Source organism: Elephantulus edwardii, unplaced genomic scaffold, assembly GCF_000299155.1.
Source record: "Elephantulus edwardii isolate Elephantulus edwardi_28Jun2011 unplaced genomic scaffold, EleEdw1.0 scaffold00090, whole genome shotgun sequence".
Taxonomy (NCBI): domain Eukaryota; kingdom Metazoa; phylum Chordata; class Mammalia; order Macroscelidea; family Macroscelididae; genus Elephantulus; species Elephantulus edwardii.
The window spans coordinates 3,875,045-3,895,118 of NW_006399840.1; the positions used below are offsets into that span (position 1 = coordinate 3,875,045).

Here is a 20,074-nt window from a genome sequence, read left to right on the forward strand (position 1 = left end):
AAATGTAATAGAGATCCCTGCTCAGTCATTGGTGTATTGGGTTCTAACCACATCTCCCAGACAGCGTAGACATTGGTAGGTGTGGGTCTCACTCAATGCTGGCAGTAGAGAGAGTATGCGAATAGCACAGGGGGCTGGCCAGACAGCACTGGGCAAGAGAACTGTGGGTGGACACTGAGTGGAATCATGGCTGAATGAGCCTGGGAAGCACTCACTACCCCAAATAAGCAAATGCCAGAATCCTCCCACTTGGTTTAAAAGTAATTTTTCAACACCGAAAGAGGCCATGATGTGGTGACACAGAATTCTCATTTGAAAAAAAAATAAAAATCATGCTAGTGGTGTAGCCATGTGACTCGTCATCTCTGGTCCTTGAGAGGATTAACTCCTCCCAGGATTCTATATCTTGAATGATTTTTCATAAGGAGTATGCAAATGTAGTGTGTTTTGTTGCAAGACGAAGAACAACATCTGAGAACAAGCTATTCAGCATAAAGAAAATCAGATTTACAAGGTCAGCTCTCCATTTGAAATGATGAGGTTTGTGATGTGATTTCCATTACTGATTTGTTTTACAATATTCATATAAGTACGTTATTCATCTTGCTATTGTTTTAGAGGGGTTTAAAAAATACGTTGTTCCAAGTAAGGTGGGGAGGAGGACTTAAAAAAAAATAATGCTTTAAATACTTAAAATGTATATAGGAAAAAATGGCAATAATCTTATCTTTTTCAATATTTAAATTTGACAGTTCAACAGATGTATTACCTCTCAGCTTATCAAGTGGTTCAGCAATTTCCGTGAGTTTTACTACATTCAGATGGAGAAGTATGCACGTCAAGCCATCAACGATGGGGTCACCAGTACTGAAGAGCTGTCTATAACCAGAGACTGTGAGCTGTACAGGGCTCTGAACATGCACTACAACAAAGCAAATGACTTTGAGGTAGGAATCAGTCTTTACCTTTTGGTCACCTCCCTTTTCATCTTTTAAGACTATTTGTTTTTTAAGTTTCCAAATCTGTTTTGACTTAATGTCTCACATAAGTATCATTAGTAGAGAACTGAGCAGGGCAGCAGTGAAGGACTCCACAGTGGTTCCTATTAGAATCACAGACACCATCCCGCTTGCATTTCCTTTCTAGTCCCATGGCTCTTATCTCTGTGTACAGAAATCTCTTGGACCGTAAAGAAAGGAATCCAAGGAAAATGGCAGCATGGAGCATACACTGATATTTTAGTCTCTGTTTTTTTCCAGGGCAAAAGCTTCTGCTCCAAGAGACCTTTTTCATACTCACAACTGATTCACAACTGAGCCACCAGTGGATTTTTAGAGACCGTTAATCACACAGGAGGAGATTGCTCTTCTCTTTCCTGTGGAGCGGCTGGTGGATTCGAACCAGTTGCCCGCACAACATTTTGCCACTAAACCACCAGAGCTGCTGTGTTCATATTTAAACTCTCAATTGTCAGTTGTTTGACTGTTTTAAGTACAAGAGTTGTTTTAGTTAAAAAAGAGAAAAATCTAGAAATTTTAGGAAATAATTGTGTGGTTTCTAACTTTTGTAGTTACTGATTTTCTTCTGATGTATGAGGATTTGCTGGTATAAAAGATAGATTACTACTTTGCTTTGATTTTATCTCTACTTTTGTTCTTTCTGGGAGATGCTCAGAATGTGTGTGTGTGTGTGTGTGTGTGTGTGTGTGTGTGTGTGTGTACTTTCATGTGCACTTTGCTCTTTGTTCATATTATATCTACAACATCCATATTCTAAATATACACACAAAGCAATGGAGACTGTTCCCAGAAAGCAATATCCATGCAACAATGGAAGATGTTTGGTATGAGTAAGGTATTTCTTTGCAGGCTAATGTGGTGCCTCAGCAAACAGTTTTCGCCGTATTATGTTGACCCTCTTTGAGACACCCTCGTACTCACAAAGGCTTTTTGCTGAGCTCTGCTGGCTGTGGTAATCAGAGTCCATAGACTACCTCACTGATGATGAGCAGACAGGCTCTAGGTAGACAGAGTGGATCCATATCTTGTACACTCTTGGTTTTTCGGGATCCTAACTTGAAGATAGGAATTTTCTTTTCTACAAGTGGTAGGGCTGAGACCTCATGTTAATAGCTATGCTTTTCTCATGTGGCTTTTGTTACTACTGACCTCCATTGAGCCAGTCCCTGACTTGTGCTAAACCTAGGCATAATGGCATTGAAAAGTGTCTGCCTTGGGGCATCCCACAATCAGTTAGTCATCAAGATTATAGTCATCCGGAGGGAATTTTTTGTGTGTTTGTGTGAATATTTTATTGTGAGGTCATAATTTTCAAAGCAAATTAGATTCCTGTTCAACAGTTTCTAAACATTTTATTTCCCTAATTAGTTCTATAACAACACTTTTCATTTCCTATTGAGGTTTCCTTTTCATATTCATCTGTATTTCATGTCCCTTCCTACCTTCCAAATTTGATTTTGGGCAAATGCTGACCATTTGATCTCATAGCGTTCATTATTCTGAGGAGTATGTTCCTTGTGGGTGTTACTCTTCACTTAAGAAATCAGCCTATTTCTCGGCTGAAAGGTAGTATCTGGGAATGAGTTCAGTTCCATATTTACAAAGTATCGACAGGGTTTCTGATAGTGTCCATCCATCTAGGAAGTCTGATAATTTTTAATTTTGGGCTATATTTCTCTCCCACTTTGTCTAGAACTTTCTATTGTATTTCCTATCAGAGCAATTGGTAGTGGTAGCTGGGCACCATCTATTCCTTCTGATCTCAGGCTAATAGAGGATATGGTTCAACTATGGTTGATTCTTTGGATTGTTTCCTTGAGTCTTCAGTTTCCTTCTTTTTCTTGCTTCAGACAAGAAGAGATGAGATCTAAGTGATCTTAATTGGCTTATTTGGGGAGGTAGATTTATAGGCCCTTCTTCCTAGTCTGAATCTGAAAATTCTACTGAACCTGTTCAGCATCATAGGAACACATAACCTTCACTCACAGAGGAGGCTGCATGTAGGTACATTGACTGGGAATCAAATCCTGGTCTCTCCTACTTGGAAAGTGAGAACTCCAGTGATGAATCCCCACTGCCCCTCCATTAAATCCTACAGAGCTGGAACAGCTTTGTAGGCCAGAGGGATACTGGCCTTACCTTATTAATAAAAAAGGACGGCTCCTGTGACTCCATTATTGTTCATTCTTCCTTGCCATTGCAGATCAGTTATAAAGGACTTGGAGTGTAAGCTTAGCAAAGGAAAATTCATGGTTTTTCCTTAAAAATTTTGGTTCTACTGTAGGCCACTAATTTACCATTGCTGCTTTGGGCATGGTGTCAAGAGGGGCCGGTCCTTGGAGAAGGACATCATGCTTGGAATGGTGGCGGGTCAGCACAGGAGAGGAAGACCCTGGGTGAGATGGATTAACCCAGTGACTGTGGCAATGGAGCCAGGTATGTCAGAGAAAGTGAGGTGGGTCAGGATAGAGCAAAGTTGAGAGCCATTCTTCATAGGGTTGTCATAAGTCGTAGTTAACAACAACATCCAAGGGGAGTGCAACCACGGTGCTTTTTTAGAGACAAGGATGGTGAAACTTCATCTTGCTTACTTTGAGCATATTTTCAAGAACAATAAATCCTTAGAGATTCTGTGCTGGAGGTTCAGCAAAAGAGACGAAGACCCTCAATGGAATGAACTGCTGCAGTGACTGCACAATGGGCTTGGGTCGAACAGAGATTTTGAGGATGGTACAGGGTAGGACAAGGGTCACTCCTGTTGTTCACAGGAGTACTGGTTGACTCAAGGGCACCTACCAATAACAGCATCTGAGAAAAAGGTCTGTTTTTCTTGCCAAACATATGGCAAGTGAAAATTTTTGGGTTGTGTGTGTGTGTGTGTGTGTGTGTGTGTGTGTGTGTTTTCAGAATACACTGAAAGAAAGGACCCTTCTTGTGCTTCTCCACTATTTTGAGTTTGTTGGTTATTTTTTTTTAATTTGAAATATTTCTTTTTTTATTAATTTTAATGAAAATTTACAAATACTTAGGGTTTCCATTCATTCATTGTTTATTTTTAGTTTCCCATAGCAGTGGACTGGAGTATGTCAGATGGTGAAGGTGGCACAGGACAGGGCAGGTTTCAGATCCATGGTTCACAGGTTCCCTAAGTTCAATGGCACATTAACAACAGCTGAACACCAGCTTACTATTCTGGCAGAAGAGTCCGGAATATTTTCTCTGAAGTTAAATACTATTATAAGTTACCATCCCAAAAAAAATATATGTCATTTAGAGCATCATTTCTTTTCTTTCTTTTTGGTAAGTGTGTTGCTCTGAACCTTAAGCCAGGAGACTCCAGTTGTATACTATATGTTAGTGGATTATTTACAGTTTATTATGGCTTTGATATTCTTTTGGCAACATGTATTAAACATTATAAAGGAATGGCCCAAGAGTCATGGGATGAGCTTTGCACTTTTGCAGTGTAACATGCTCAAGAGAATAAATCCTTAAATTGCATATTGGGATTTGCAGGGTTGTGTAAGCCTTACCTGGATGGTATTTCAAATGGCACCAATGGAGGACGACTTGCATCAAGAGAGACCCAACAAGCTGCTCCGTTTAGCATCAGCTAAATCCTCCTTTAATATGATTAACATCTGATCGTTCTCTCTTTGTGAATCATCTCCACTTCCAGCCAGGCCACCTCTCCTTTATCTGCAATGTCTATTTTAAGACTCTTTCAGTACAAGGAGCCTGAAGAGATATTTTGTCACTTCCCATGTGACTTTAGGCAAGTTTTTTTGGACTGCTTTGGCTCTCATTCCTTCCTCAGTAAAAGTGAGGCTCTTAAGGGGAAAGGAGTGAGGGGACAGGGAGCTGCTTTGGGCCAAAGTGGTTGAATGATAAGTTGACTATAATTGACATCACTGAACGGTACATGCTAAGATCGTTGGAATGGTAAATATTTCATTTGCACATATGTACTCCAATGAAAAGTATATAAACCAAAATAAACGAAAAAACATAGGCCTTTATCAGAAATGCCCTTGAAAGGAGCAAGGGCACAGGTTCTGCTCTCTGCCTTCTCCTTTAGACACACGTGTGCACACAACATACACACACATGCATATGCATCGTCATAACTATCACCACAAGCGGCCATGATAATGATAATAATAGTAATTAATAATAATAATAATGAGGTTTCAGTTTAGCCTCTCACTATGGCACATTTCCTATTAAGAGCTTCAGATAAGTAAACCCCTTCTTTTCCATGCCTTTCTCCACAGAGGTCTCTAACTGAGATGTTTATAAAAGCCACTTGCTTTAGCGTTGGTTGTAGCTTCTCTGGAGTGGTCTTGGCTGTGAGCCCAAAGGAGACCCAGCAGCTCCAGCTGACCAAGCTCAGCTGCTACTTCACACTCAGCTTTACTTAGTTTTCCACAAACTCTTTGCGCTTAAGTTTCACATCTTTGTACTTAAGATTCTCTTGAAATGAAGTTGTAGTCTGGATACAAAGGAGGCCTGAGGAAGACAGAAGAGAAATCTGCTCTGCTTCCTTTTAAATTCATAAACAGGTAGAGTTGGGGAGCAGAATCTCCAAATTTATGTCCGCAGGAGGCCCAAAAGGCCAGTCTGCTGATGAAATTTATTAATTCAAGAGTGTATTAGCTAGTCTAATAACGAAACGTCTAATGGATGGCATTTTAATATTCTTCAATGATGTGTTATAACAAGAATGAAATAGCTACGTTCAGTGGCTTCTGACAATGCTACAGGCACTAAGTGTTTTAGTGATGGTAACATTTTTTTTCATGAGAACGATGATAATGATACTGATGCCAGAACCATCAGAACAAGAAAATCTCCAGTTTCCCCAAAGCTTCTGTGTGTATAAAAGAATGCTGAATAATCAAGGGCAGGGCGATCTAGCCAAATTGTGTGACTAATGCTTCCCCCCTTCATTCTTCCCTTTGCTTCTTCTTCTGTTCCTTCCTTTTTGTCCATGTGCTGCCTTGTCTCTGCCTCTGGTAAACATTTGCTGGTGGCACCTCTGCCACTGGTTAGCACCATCCCTCCCCCGCCCCTCCTGCTCTCTCGCTGCCTGGCCGAGTGGGGTTGCTGACCCCTGGCCTATGGGAAAATCAAGCAGATGGGGCAGGTTTATCACTAGGCAGGAGGGAGGGGCTCAAATCTCCCTCCCATCCTCTAGACCCTGCATTTCCTGGCCTTTGTGAGTTAGGATCTTGCAAGTGACAGGGGAGCTGGATCTGCCTTTTGTATCAGTTTACACAGTTGCCAAGATTCTTGGCACAGCAGTCAGACTTAGGGTGGTGAGAGCTTGAGAAGACCCAGGAGATGTGGAAGGAGACGGTGAAAGGAATGAAGGGGGGGATAACAAAATGAGCTGGGCTTTTCATTTGTACTAAAGGGAGAGAAGTCAGCTGCCTTCCATGGGGTGGAGCATCTCAACCCCAAACATGAGCTTGCAAAGGTGTGTTGGAAGGTGTTCTTAGGGAGAGGGCTGTCCAATTATGGGCTGTGTCTTCCTCTCCTGCTTCTCACATTTAATGAGATTGGCAACAATAAATTTGTCTTTCCAGGTGTTATGGTATATATTTCCATGCTTCTCTCTCACTTCTCTTTGAAGAGCTTCCAAAAATTTTTTTTATGGGTAGGGAAAGGAGGTTTGGGATTCCTCTCCAGCTTTTAAATCACACTGATACTTCTGAATTTAAGGGCACTAAGAGTTGGGTTTTATAGTTTTGGAATTTTTCCCTGTTTTCTTCACAACTGTGGTGGAGGTATAACTCTAAGAAAGGTAATGTTTACTGTTAAATCCCAAAGCGCGTTTATCTGTTTTGCAAAAAAAAAACCCTCAACTATGGCAATGGATTTGTGTAACTTACATGAGCTGTAGCTCTTGCTGGTTGCCTACTTGACCCGTGAGTGATCCTAACTCATGGGGACTCTGTGTCCAGAGTAGAATGGCTCCTCCACAGAGTCTTCAAGGCAGTGGCTTCTTGAAAGCAGATTGCTAGGCCTTACCTCTGAGTTGATTTTTAACCTTCAGTCTTTCAGCTAGTAGCAAAGTGCTTGACTAAGCTACCCAGGGACTCCTAATCAAGAATGAAAGCATCTGGCCACTTTTTAGGGTACAACCCCCCCACCCCCACAACCAAAACAACAGGATGATTCCAAAGACTAAGGTTTGGGATCTCCCTAATGTGATTTGAGAAAAGAATGTGAGTAACACGTCTCCATTCAGGCACCCTGAGCTCTCTCATTCTGGGCTACCATGACAAGGTAACCCATAGGCTTTAACCCATGGTGCTTACGGGGACTAATCATTTACCCGTATTCAGAATCTAAGTTCTGAGTCAGAGGGACTAATTCCTTGGGTCCTCACCAAAGTCTTGGGCTTTGGAGAGAAGCTTTCCAAATAAATCAAATGAGGAATTTGAGCTATTAATTAGCAGGTCTGTAAATGCCATTTCCCAAAGTCCTAATAGAGGCTACGGATCGTGCTAATTATTAAAGTGATGGAGTAACTTGGAAGAAAGGCCTGGCGATCCACGTCTCAAAAAAAACAAAAAACCACACAACACCAGCCACTGAAAATGCCATGGATTCCAGCTATCTTCTGACACATGTGGTGTCACCATGAGTCAGAACTGACTGTGTGGCATTGTTGAAAATACTGATAGCACACTGAGAAGACCTTCCTCATAGATCTTACGCATTTGGCATTTTTCTAAGTGACACACAGCAAGCAACTTCTTTATGTAGTTTTCGCTTTCTTTTTGGATAAAGGAAATGAAAAAGTTTCTGTGCTCCTCACATAGGCCACACGTACGTGGAGCCTGAATACCTTTCCCTCCACCCTTCTCATTTCCACCCCGTTCCCAACCATTCCCACATCCAACAAGATGCACACTGAAGATTTAGTGCATTTGGAAGTCTTTCATCCACAATGTCATCCTTTTAAAGAAAAATGAGGACAGGTGGATTGAGGAAGCGCTTCCCTCTGCTCCAAATAGATCCTTAAATATGAGTGATCATTTGGAGAACTGGCACGTGAGTGGAAACCTTTTACTGCTGGTGCAGTCTTTTGGCCTCAGAGCTGCTGAGCCGTTTAAATGATCACATAACACACTCTTGGTGGGTGGCAAAGAGGAAAAGAAACCCGTAGCATTTCTTTCCTTGCCAGTCCCACCACTTGACAAGCCAAATTGATCTTTTAAGAGACTAAATGAATGTTCTCCAAATATATGTACACACATGGCTGTCTGGGAACATATTCCCTCTCCCAAATCACTGCCTGAAATTTGAAGGAGAGCGAGCGGAAAAGACACCAAGTTGGAAGTGAAGTGAAAGGAGGGGGGATGGGGTAGACAGGGCACTCTGTGTGTGCCCATGGCTTCGTTTTCACCCCTCTGTCCTTTTGGGATTCAAGGTGTTCATCAGTATAATGAAGCAAGTGCATTGATTTCATCATCTATTTGGTAATGTCATTGCATTTTTCGCTCCCTGTGTCTTTTTTGTCATTGGGTTACATTCAAGCACAGTAAGATCAGCTTGAAAACCTCCTTACTCAACAGCTTTATTAGTTATCGCATTCCATGACCTTTCTCAACATTCTTAAAGAAAAAGACACAGTGTAATGTCACTTTACTTTTGCTTATTGTCCTTTGTTGAGGTGAATAAAGCATTTTCTACAGTGGCTATAGCACATAATTATACAGCTTTCAATAGCAGTGTCTTGGCACATATCAAAGTTCAGAGGAGCCTTTAGGAAAAAAAAAAGATGTTTTGTGGCAGCCTAGGGAGGGTCTCATCTTTCCTTCAGAAAATAGTTCAAGGCTCTTCTGTCAAGCTTCCCTACTTAGAGCTTTTTCTCCTCCTGCTTCATAAAGTTTAAAGGGGATTCAGTGGAGTTCTATGATCTATTTCCTTTGAAAGATTGTTCCTCGGCACAGAGAGGCCCTTTGACTTCAGCAGTTCACAGATCCGTGTCTTTAGGTATCATATGTCTGACCTTATCAGTTACTCCATTTAATGTAGGAGAAAAAGTCTCAACTCTTTGTGTTTGTCTGTTTTGCCTCTGTGAAATGATTTGGTGAAAAGACCATCCCTTTTAACACACCACTGAGAGGCCGTTTCTGACTGTAACCTACCCTGTGGCTTTTCTCTCTTTTAAAAAAAAATTGTCCTTGTGTTTTGTGTATGGATGAGTTCACAGTGAGAATAGAATTATACAAGGGCAGGCACACTCGTACAAAAATCTTTTGCTTTCCTCCCTCCCCTTCCCCTCCCCATGATCTATTGGTTCTCTCCGTGCCTGTACCCCAACAGGCGAAGCCATTTAACAAACACAGAGATACGGCTGCAGTGCTGGGACAGCAGTGGGTTTTCCCTTGCTTCGACCTACCCCTAAGGCCTTTATAATTAATTGTCCTTCAGAGATGAGGAAAGTTCAGAGACAGTATGTGGAGTGATGTCTATTGTCTGACATTCTGTTCTCCTTGCCTCGGCTCTTTTTCTTCGTCCCACAAAGGGTTATCAATAGGAGAAAGGAAGCAAGTTCTCCTCTGAGCGCTGCTGCTAGTGGTGAGAGCTTTCAGCGGGCTGTTATCATTATGCTCGGCCCATCCTGGATTAAATGTCTGGAGAAGTTCTGACAACCTTTTGAAAGCCAGCCTGTTTATTCCATCTAGATTAAACAGACTCGTTTAGCAAACTAAAGCCTGGGCAAAGTTGGTAAACCCACTTCATTTCATTTCATTTTCATCTCCTCCCTTTTACCCCAGAATTTCTTAAATGTAATGATTTGGTTTCCATTTCTGTTACTTGAAACTTAATTTAATGGTGTTTCACTTAATTCTTTTAAACACATAGGTATAAATTGGCAATGACAAATATGGTGGCAAACGTGTGTGTGTGTGTGTGTAACACGGAAGTACAATTTTTGAAAATGTTCTAAAGTTTAAAAATCTGGTCTCAACTTCAGTGATTGTATTAAAGCCAGTCTGCAAATGCCATGTTGTAACATGATGTAAAACAAATACAATCTGGTCCTTTTTCTTTTTCTTTCTTTTGGCTGAGAGGCAAAATAAAGATGCAAAATAGAGACAGCTCTTTGAGAAGTATAGGAAAAGGAGAACCATCCATTAATGATCATTACACCACTGTTCCTGTTAAATAGGGTGAAACCAAGAAAAACAAATATAATTGTTCTTTTGAGGAGCAGTTGAGATGGCAAATTAGACTGGCTTGAGAGAAGGCATTATGGTGTTCATAGTGACTTCGAGGCTGAAGGGAACCATATTGAAAGAAATATCGGTCTCAATCTCTCTTCAGGAGGGCCTGCATCATAGAATCAATCTTTGATCAATCTTTCAAATAACACACACGCGAGACCTTTTGGTATTTAAGGAGAGCTTGTATGTGGTGGTTGACACAACTAACAGTCACACACACACACACACACACACACAAAAGGAGTCATAAAAAATTGAAGTTATTCTTATGAATCTTTCATTAGAGGCAATGAAAAGGGACACTGGTGTAGCCAAATCCTTTGTGCTAGAGCTCTTCTTCCAGCTCCAAGCTATTGTTCTTTCAGCTCCTCAAACAGACTTTCACTTTCAAACTGACAAAAGTCTCTTAAAACCCAGACAGCTGTACTAACACACCCACCTTTCTGAGCAGGAGCCTGGGCAGGTGACAGGGCCTACTGGGAGACCTTGTTTAACATGTGTGGGGGTGGCGTTCTGTGCCTTAAAGTTACTTTCACACTTATTTTTTCCTGGCCCTCTTACTCATCATTTGCTATTCCCCAGTTATGAAAAGTTAATGTCTATGGTTGCATGTGTACCTTGGCCTCTCTGGCTAGAGTTGGATTTGCTAAAATTCAAGCACTTGTAGAAAAATACAAAGGAGTGTGGCTCAGAAAACTCTCTTTCCTTCTGTTCTCTTGCTCTGCCTCTATTCAGCCTTTTTCATACAGTCCAAAGCTCTGCTTAGTCTTTCAGATTTCTATTGGTTTGTCAGGAGTAGCTGAGATTGCATAAAAAAAAAAACCAAACCCCCAAACCAAAACACTCCCCAAAGGTAGGAACTGGGCTCTGGACTCACCTTTACAAGATAAGGTGTAGATGTTGTGTGGCCAGCAGGCACTTCTGCCTTTCCCCAACCCAGGACAGCGGACAGCAACTGTCCTGGGCCACAGTGTGTGTACTGCAGGCTTCCCCTCCCTGTCACCTTGTGTATAGTCTGGTCTGTGACACTGATGGTGATTATGTCATTATTTTGCTCTGGGGGCCCTGGCACATCTGCAGAGCCCAAGCACATCTTCTTTGTTGCGCTGGCAAACGTCCCACGCCGCAAATGCTTCATTAGCCCTGCTGCTGGCCTCCTTGCCAGACGCGAGTGCCCAAATCCAGGCTTCTTTCTGCTCCACTCTTTTGTGTCACTGATGATCATGCATTCATCTTCCTGGTTCTTCCCTCTGTTCCGTGACTTCTGAACTCCAGATGTCTCTGTTTTCTTGTCCAAATCCCTCAGAAGTCCACAGGGGCACCAAGGTGACCCTTTCTCCTCGAACCCATCTGCACCCTCTAGGACAGCTCCTTTGCAATTCTCCAGAAGAACCAGTGACTTTGAATTGCTCTCTAGTGTGAGGGTTAGGGTGTTGAAACTTGCAATCTGAAACACACCCAAGTTATTGCTCCTAGTTTATGATGGCAGACAGAGTTAGGAGTTGTCAGATCTTTCTTATTACAGGCATGCTTTTCTTCCAGCTCCCTACCTCTGCTCCTTTTCTCTTTCCCAAACTCCTGTATTATTTCCTGAACCTTACCATATTTCACTGGTTTTCCAAAAGGAGCTTAAAATGTGAGTACTCAAAATATTCTTCTGGTCATGCTCTAATATTCCAAAGACTCCTTTTAAGTGACTGAAATTTTCATCCCTGTTTGACTCCATACTAAAACCTGCTGCCAAAGATTCTCCATCCCCTCATCCTCACCTGTTATTATATTTTAAAGATAGTTAACACTTGATGGTTTTGGAAAATAACTGAAGTATTTCCTTCTTTAAAGTTTATCTTAAAACGGAATGCCAGCGTTTTGTCAAGGTGTGTTGAATTCTTTACTGATTATAGTAAATTTTAAAGCTTAATATCTTGGACTGTGATGGGAAGTTCATCATGGTATGTTTAATTTCTCCCTACATCGGAATTAATTGATCTGTGCTATGTGGTTTGAGCTGTGACCCAGTAGAGTTGAATCAATTTTTATCCCCCAGCCACTGCAACATTAGATGTTTTAAGTGTCTCTGTCTTTGCTTACAATACAGAATTAAGTTTCAAGATATAGTTAAATAAATAAGCTCATCTATTTTATGGGAACTATACTCATGCCATTCTATTGAATTCTATTGCAGAATTTTTACAACGAGAGTCTAAGTAAGGATTAAATAAGGAATCCCTCAGTGGTGGGTGGTATATGTGATCGAGAAATTACGAGCAAAAACGACGGGTAGTTCTAATTCACTCAGAGGTGCCTCGGAAGACAGTCCTGGTGATATGTTTCCACAAGGTCATAGCCATGAAACCCCATGGAACTGTTCCTACTCTGCGTGAATGGGGTTGCCAGGAGTTGGAATCAACTTAACAGCTATTACTGATAACATCGACAAGGAATAAATAAAAGTCCCTCCGGGAATGAATGGCCACATTGTACAAGGCTCCTGAGCTATACAGTCACTGCGCCTGATTCCATGGATCAGTGACTCTTCAGCCAGCATCCAGTTAACAAAATGAGGAGCAAGGCGCACACACCACTGAGCTGCACTGTCCAGTGAGGGCTGGGGAAGCGGGACTGGGAGGCGGGGAGAGGCTGGCACTGGCTATTGATTAGAACGTCATCACAAGACTTAGGATGCACCCACAATACTCCTGGCCTCCCATTTTAGATCATTACGGGTTAATCACCCATAGGCTTATTTAAACTTCTGTAAGCCTAATGCCATTCTCAGAATATACCACTCCTCAAGATAATGGTTCTATCAATTTATTACCTGCTGTGAAAATAGTATTTTCTTTTTATGGCTCTTAAAGTGATTCCCTTGAAACTCCAAAGGGATCTCCCTTGTGCTAATATCCTGGGATTTGTGAGCAGGGCTGCGGCCATATTCTCCATTTCCTTTCTGATTGTATAGACTTTGATCATTACTCCCTCTTAATCATCATCTCTCCAGATTAAGGAGCTCTAATCCTTTTTAAAAGCCTAATCTCATACAGTAAGTGGGCTGCCCCTGATCATTTTAGCTGCCCTTCTCGTAATGCGCTTCCAGCAGGATGGCGTTGTCCTGGGTGGTGGTTGTTGTTGTTGTTAGATACTGTCAAACAATTTCTGACTCATAGTGACCCTATTACAACAGAATAAAATGCTTTCCCTGTGGTCCTGCGTCACCCCACAATCACTGCTGCATTTGAATTACTGCAGCTACTTGAGATCTTCTGCCCTCTTACCAAATGTGATGTCCTTCTCCAGGGACCAATGGCTCCTGATAACATGCTCCAAGGATGAGAGACAAAGTCTTGGCATCCTCTCTTACGATGAGCATATGACTATAGTCCTTCCAAGAAAGATATGTTTGGTCTTCTGGCACATTAAATATTCTTCACCAACACCGTGATACAAAGACATCTATTCTGCTTGAGTCTTCCTTATCCATTGTCTAGCTTTCATGTGTATATATTGTTGTTAGGTCCCATCAAGTCAACGACTCCTAGCAACCCTGTGAACGAGAGATCTGAACCTTGTCCTATCCCGTGCAATCCTCACCATCTCTGACAGTCTGGAACCCATTGGTAGGGTCACTGTGCCAATCCATCCCATTGAGGGTCTTCCTCTCATTTACTGACCCTCCACTTTCTCAGCATGATGTCTTTTTCCAAGGGCTGGCTTCTCCTGACAGCATGCCCGAAATATGAGACTTAAATCTTAGTGTCTTTGCCTCTTATTGCACTTGCTTATTTGTGCTTTTGGCAAGCCCTGGGATATTCCTTAACTCTTCTCCAACGCCACAAATCAAAGGCATCATTTTGTCTTCTGTCATTCCTATTCACTGTTCAACTTGCAGGAATGGAAAACGCCATGGCTTATATCAGGTGAATCTTCTTTTTAAGCTGGTAATGTTGATCTTTAGCAACTTAGCGAGGTCCTTGACAGCAGTCCCTCTCACTCATACAGGACCTTGATGTGCGCACACACACACACACACACACACACACACGAAATGATTGCACTGATTGAAAGTACTTTGGCATGGGTCAGACACACTCTAGTCCTCTCAAACTGACATCTTTTCTTTTTGATACCTAAAGATATTCTTGGCAGAAGATTTTCCCAACACAATATATTGTTTGGTTTCCTCTGTTTCTGTGAGTGTTGATTTGAATTCAAGAAAAAATGGAAAGTTTTGACATCGTCAATATTTTCTCCATTTATCACGATGTTGCATTGTTGTTGTTTCTCTGTATCATAAAGTCAGAAGTGACCCATAGTTGGCCCTCCAGGAGATTTTCAGACACGGTAATTGCACAGGAGGAGACAGCACAGCCTCCTCCCGCGGAGCAGCTGGTGGCCTCGAACTGTGAGCCTTTGGGATTGTAGCACAGCTTCTTACCACAAGGTCACCAGAACTCCCAAATGCTGCGTATTGGTCCAATATTGTGGGATTTGGCTTCCTTTATGTTGAGGTGTAATCTTAAATGAAGGCTGTAGTCTTGAATTTTTATCATTTTGAGGAAGAGTTACAGTTCCACAGCAGAATTCCAGGTGGATACAGTCACAGTGGAGCTCTCGAGTTGGGCCTCAGGCATACTCAGTGGTACTTTATTGGTTGGATCCAAAAGGGGGTTTGAGGGTTGGGTCTCTTTATCAGTATCTCCGTAGCACTTATTTGGCTAAAATGATCTCATGAGACCAGTTTATCAGACTGTTGGCAAATATTCTGACAAATCTGATTGTATCTTCAGGATATAGCAAATAAATTTATTTGTTTGTTGTTGTTAGGGTTTGCTTTTTGTTTTTGTTTTTTTATTAAAGCAGACCCTCCCCACTCTCCATTTGTTTTCTATATTTAATGTAGATAATGTAGCAGGGTGTTGACATCGAGAAGACAGCCTTGATTTTGGACACAAGGTCATAAAAAATGACAGCCTAGCAAATGCATGCTTATCCTCTCAGGAAAGATATACAGTATTCACTTAACAGTATATACCATTTACATAAAATTGTCACCCTAGACTCTTAAAAAGGAAGTGTTTTTGAGAAGAGGAAGTCTTTCTACTCTGATTGGTCCTGGGAAAAACAGTGTATTCAAATCTGTTATTATGTGCCATTGAGTTGGAATCAACTTATAAGTTACTCTTCAGCAGGTTTTCAGAGATTGTGAACCTTGGGGAAGAAGACTGCCCATCTTTCTCTCAGGGAGCAGCTGGTGAATTCGAACAGACTGCCTTTGGGTTGGCAGTGCAACTCATTACAAGCAGGCCAGCAGAGCTCTCTTTAGTGTAAAATTTATAACCTCTGGAGCCAGTCATTGAAACCAAATCCCAGTTCTACCACTTTCTAGCTGTGGAACTCTAGCCTCTGACTTCCTCTTTATGTCTTGGTTTCTTCATCTGTAAAATAGAGAAAGTAACAGCGCTTGTCATGTAAAGTTGTCATGAGAAATTCATCAGTATACATGAATGTATTGGCATGTAGCAAGTATTGTAAGCATTTGCACTTAATAATTTGCAAAGCCAAAACCAGGTCAGTTGCCTGCATGTTAGTTCTACCTCACAGCTCCTGGTATGTGTCAGAATAGAACTGTGTCCCATAAGGTTTTCCATGACTGATTTTATTTTTCGGAAGATCACCAGGCCTTTCTTCTGAGGTGCCTCTGGTTGAGTTTGAACCACCAACCTTTTATGTAGTAGCAAGGGCATTAACTATTTGCACCATCTAGGAAATCCCATTTATTTGCAGAGCTAAGCAAGTGTCACTGGTTTCCAGTTCTTCCTAAATAATCTTACCATATCATTTCCTATAACTATAAGTAGGAAAACAAACAGCAAGTTGGAAACTCTCAAACGGCCCCACTCCTCTGAACTGGACAAATGCTTAATTAAACATGTCTTTTGAAGCAAAACATGATTCTTCCTGCCTCTAGTTTGACAGTACAGTTAATTCCAGTCTACAACAGCTCCTAGCCTCTTCAGTGCCATCTCAGATGGGCAAAGAAAGGCAGTGGTGAGATGTCTAGTGAGAGTGGAATGAGCTCTGTGCTGAAGGATCTATCTCCGATAGCCGCTGACTTATCAGACTTCACTTTGCTCACTTGTAAGATGATTGCATTCAGTTTGGAGCCTTGCACTAGCTGAAATGCTACGCTTCTAGGGAGGATGGCCGTCTGCGTCTCAAATAATGGTTCCTGAATCCTGAGCGTGACGCAAAGCTGACTTCAGGATGTGAAGCTGGAAGCGGTGAGCAGTGCCCCAGATGGCTTACACTTGGGGACATGTGCACTCCTGTGCCTCTGCTGCAGCTCAGTTATCAGAGCTAAAATCTCCAGGGGACCCATTTGGGTTTCCCCTGAGGCTCTCTTCTGCAGATCCAAATCTCAGCCGTGCCCTTCGAGAGCCGGGGACTCCTTTCTTGGGATTATGGAAATGTATTATTTTTTTCAATTCATAAACATTTTATTGGCACTAATAATTTTCTACCTGCTGCTCACTTTTACATGTTGCCTTGGAAATGGCCAAACAATGAAAAAGTATTCCCAGAAAACCCAGTGAGTGTGGGTTTTCGAGAAGATGGTGTCAAACTGTTCAGACCAAAGCTAGACAATGTATTAAGCCCCACACGAATCCCACCTAGTGCACACAGTATTTGTGATACTTGTAACCTCCAGACAATGTGTAACATCTTTCCTCTAGTCCGGGGTAAAATTTGGTATCTTATGTGGAATGACTGTTCCCACTACTTGCTTTGGTTGGTAATTTTAATTCCACCATCAGCCTTTCTTTTCAGTATTCCCAAGAGGATAGCAAATCTGGATCCTAAAACTCTAGTCAACTAAGACTTTCTCCTGTGCAACTAACTTTTAAAAAGCTAAAGTCTGGCACTAGAGTGACTTTTAGTCAACAGTAAGACAGTTGCTGAGAACAGGGGTAGGGGTTTGAGTAGGGATAAGGACAGAGAACTAACCAGAAGCTGAAGGATGTGAAAGAAGGTGACAGGCCATTGTATTCCTCCAAGATGCAGACTCTCTTCAAAGGCATGTCATCTTAATGACCTGGAGCCCTGCACAATAATCTGTGTAGAGATCCAAGATACTGCTTTGAAAGGCCAGTCCTACATTTTGTTAGCTTCCTAAGACTCCCCTTCTCAAACATCACCTGAAGTCTGGCTTCTGAAGATCGCTGAGCTCATTTTGGATTCTCTTTCGTTTCTTCCCAAACTATTTACCTTCCTTGGAAAAAGAACACATAAAGCTCTTCACAAGACTTAAGTGGTTTTTGACATACAGACTATCCTTAGCTTTGCAGGGATTACTTTTAGAGGCCAGTCTCTGGGTGGTGCAAACAGTTAACGAGCTCCCTCCAGAGAGCCTCAGAAAAAAGGCCTGGTGATGTACTGTCACAGGCTCAGCCCCAGAACACCTTAGGGAGCACATCAAGCTGGGCCACCTGTGCAGACTGACTCAGTGGCAAACAGTTCGTGGTAATTGGAACAGAGAGGCCAATAAAATGCCCTAAGAAACACAGGAATTTCTCGGATGGAAAAAGTATTGTTCAGTCAAAACAAAGTTGATGGTATTGAGGTGGATAACCCCGTGGATAACCCCTACCTTTCCCAAAGTGACCTGATGTTATTTGGGGTGCCGTAATCTATGGCCAGCCATTCTCTGAAGTTCAGTTTAGTTACCATCTGTACCTCTCTGTGCTGTCTTTGGTGCTTCCTATGAGCAATGCTGTCCCCATCGTTCTGTCTGATCTTTGCTTCCTACCAGCTTCTCCCTGGGTCCGTCACTGACATGGCTCGGTCAGCATGAATACAGGGTACACAGACTAGTTTAATATCAGCCTCGGCAGAGCTTAATTATGAAGGTAAATCTGCTGCAGAAAACAATCACGTAATGCATTCTCGAACGAAACAAGAGTAACTGTGGATTATCTGTGCCCCAGCTTCCCTTCATGTAATATTGGAGAGCTCAGACCGTGTTGTTTTTGGATAATCTCCCTTCCAAGAATGTTACCAGGCTTGACCCTATTTATTTTACCACTTCACCTAGTAATTGTAGCAGAAGTTACATTTCAAGGACTATCAGCTTGCCTCAAACTCAGACACCAGTAGCTCCTAATACTTGAGGGTGATCAAAAGCAAAGCCAGTTAAAGCTCTAGAGTGATGCATCTAAGAATCAAGCTGATTGGTTAGCTATGCCATGGATATATATACTCCTGTTCAGGACGTTGAAATATGTACCAGCAGAAACATTTTCTGATCAAGGCAGGTGCTTGACAATCTTTGTATGCTGTTTGTTGGTATCTTTGTGCGTTGTGTAATATCTCTTTCCATTATTGTGGCAGCATAAATGTGTTCATGGCATGCAGAAGCATTGTGGGTTGAATTCAGAGTTGCGATGGCGTTGAATTCAAGTCCATCCCAACTACGGTGAAAAAATAACTTGTGTACTGATGTTTTGAAACCCAAGAGTTCTTCAAATTAAAGGATCTTGAATCTCCAGAAAAGCTTCTGGTTGTTGTAGGAGTTACCAGTTGTGGCCTATGGGCCATATGTGGGCCTTGGTCAATTTTTTTATGGCTCCCAAGTTAAGAATGATATTTATGTTTATTTGTTAAGTTTAGTAAAAGAAGAGTGGGGGGAAATGAAGACGATGTAGCAGATTGTATATGAGCTCACAATACCTATTTAGCATTGAGGACTCTCCTTCATAGGGTTGCTATGAATTGCCTGCGACTCGACGGCACTTAACAAAAACAACAACAAAATACCTATTTACTATCTAACCTTTGCAAAAAAAAATCACTAATATTCAGATGAGGGCTGTTTTCTTTTTTCAAAGCGCGTGAGCTGTCTGAAGATCCTTCTAGTTCTGGAGTTCCAGAATGCCTTGATGCTTTGGTGGAACTGACTTGGTCCAGCTCTTACCTCAGCAGCCTCCCAGCTGTGTAACCCCAGTACAAGGTTTTAAGGTCTGAGAATATGCAAGTTGGATCTTTGAGAGTGTGGGCATTAAGTCTTATTTTGGATTTTTTTTCAGTAGTCTTGATTTTGTTTACACTTTAGTGTTTTGTTTGTTTGTACTTTGAAGCATTCCCTGAGGCATTTTCAGAGTTTGGGAGGGGACATATCCAGGCTGTTACACCAAATAACATGATCTCCATTGTATTTGTCAACATATGCCCAGCAAAACTTGCTTTGAGTACATTCAAATTCCATAAACTAAATTTTAAGCTCATAAAATCATTTGGGAAGTCTCAGAGTTTTTTTAGAATGTAATCAGTCAGCCCGTTCTCTGGAGGCTTGTTGATTCTTTCCTGGACTATAGGAGAGTAGGAGAGATGATATTATTTATATTAATAACTTTGATCTATAATCAATGCAGTTGGTACTAGCAGGAGACGTCAGGAGACATATTGCACTGGGAGTCTGCAGTCAGGAAACTCTCCAAAGTACTGAGGTGCACTGATGTTAAAAGACTAAGGTGTGCCTTTTTCAGATCATGGTCTTTTCAGTTACTTGCGATGCTGCTAACAGCTGCACAGTGAATAAGGATGACAGAAGAAGAATTGATGCTTTTGAGCTGTGGTGCTGGAGGAGAGTATCTCATGGACTGCCAAAAGAATAGAAACGTCTAGGAGAAGGTGACGCCTGAGTGCTCCTTGGAGGCAAGGATGGCAAAGCTTTGTCTCACATACTCGGGTATGTTGCTAGAAGAGGCTGTTCCTTGGAGAGGGACATCATGCTTGGAAAAGTGGAAGAGTGGT

The 20,074-nt window shown here is 41.8% G+C and overlaps 1 protein-coding gene across 1 annotated transcript in view; it reads left to right on the forward strand.

The window, feature by feature from the left end:
* The window catches only part of PROX1 (prospero homeobox 1), a 57,204-nt gene that overhangs the window by 22,793 nt on the left and 14,337 nt on the right, over positions 1–20,074 (forward strand). The window contains exon 4 of the mRNA XM_006890553.1: positions 753–947. Coding sequence (XP_006890615.1) covers positions 753–947 — 195 coding nt within the window. The remainder of the gene's footprint in view (positions 1–752; positions 948–20,074) is intronic.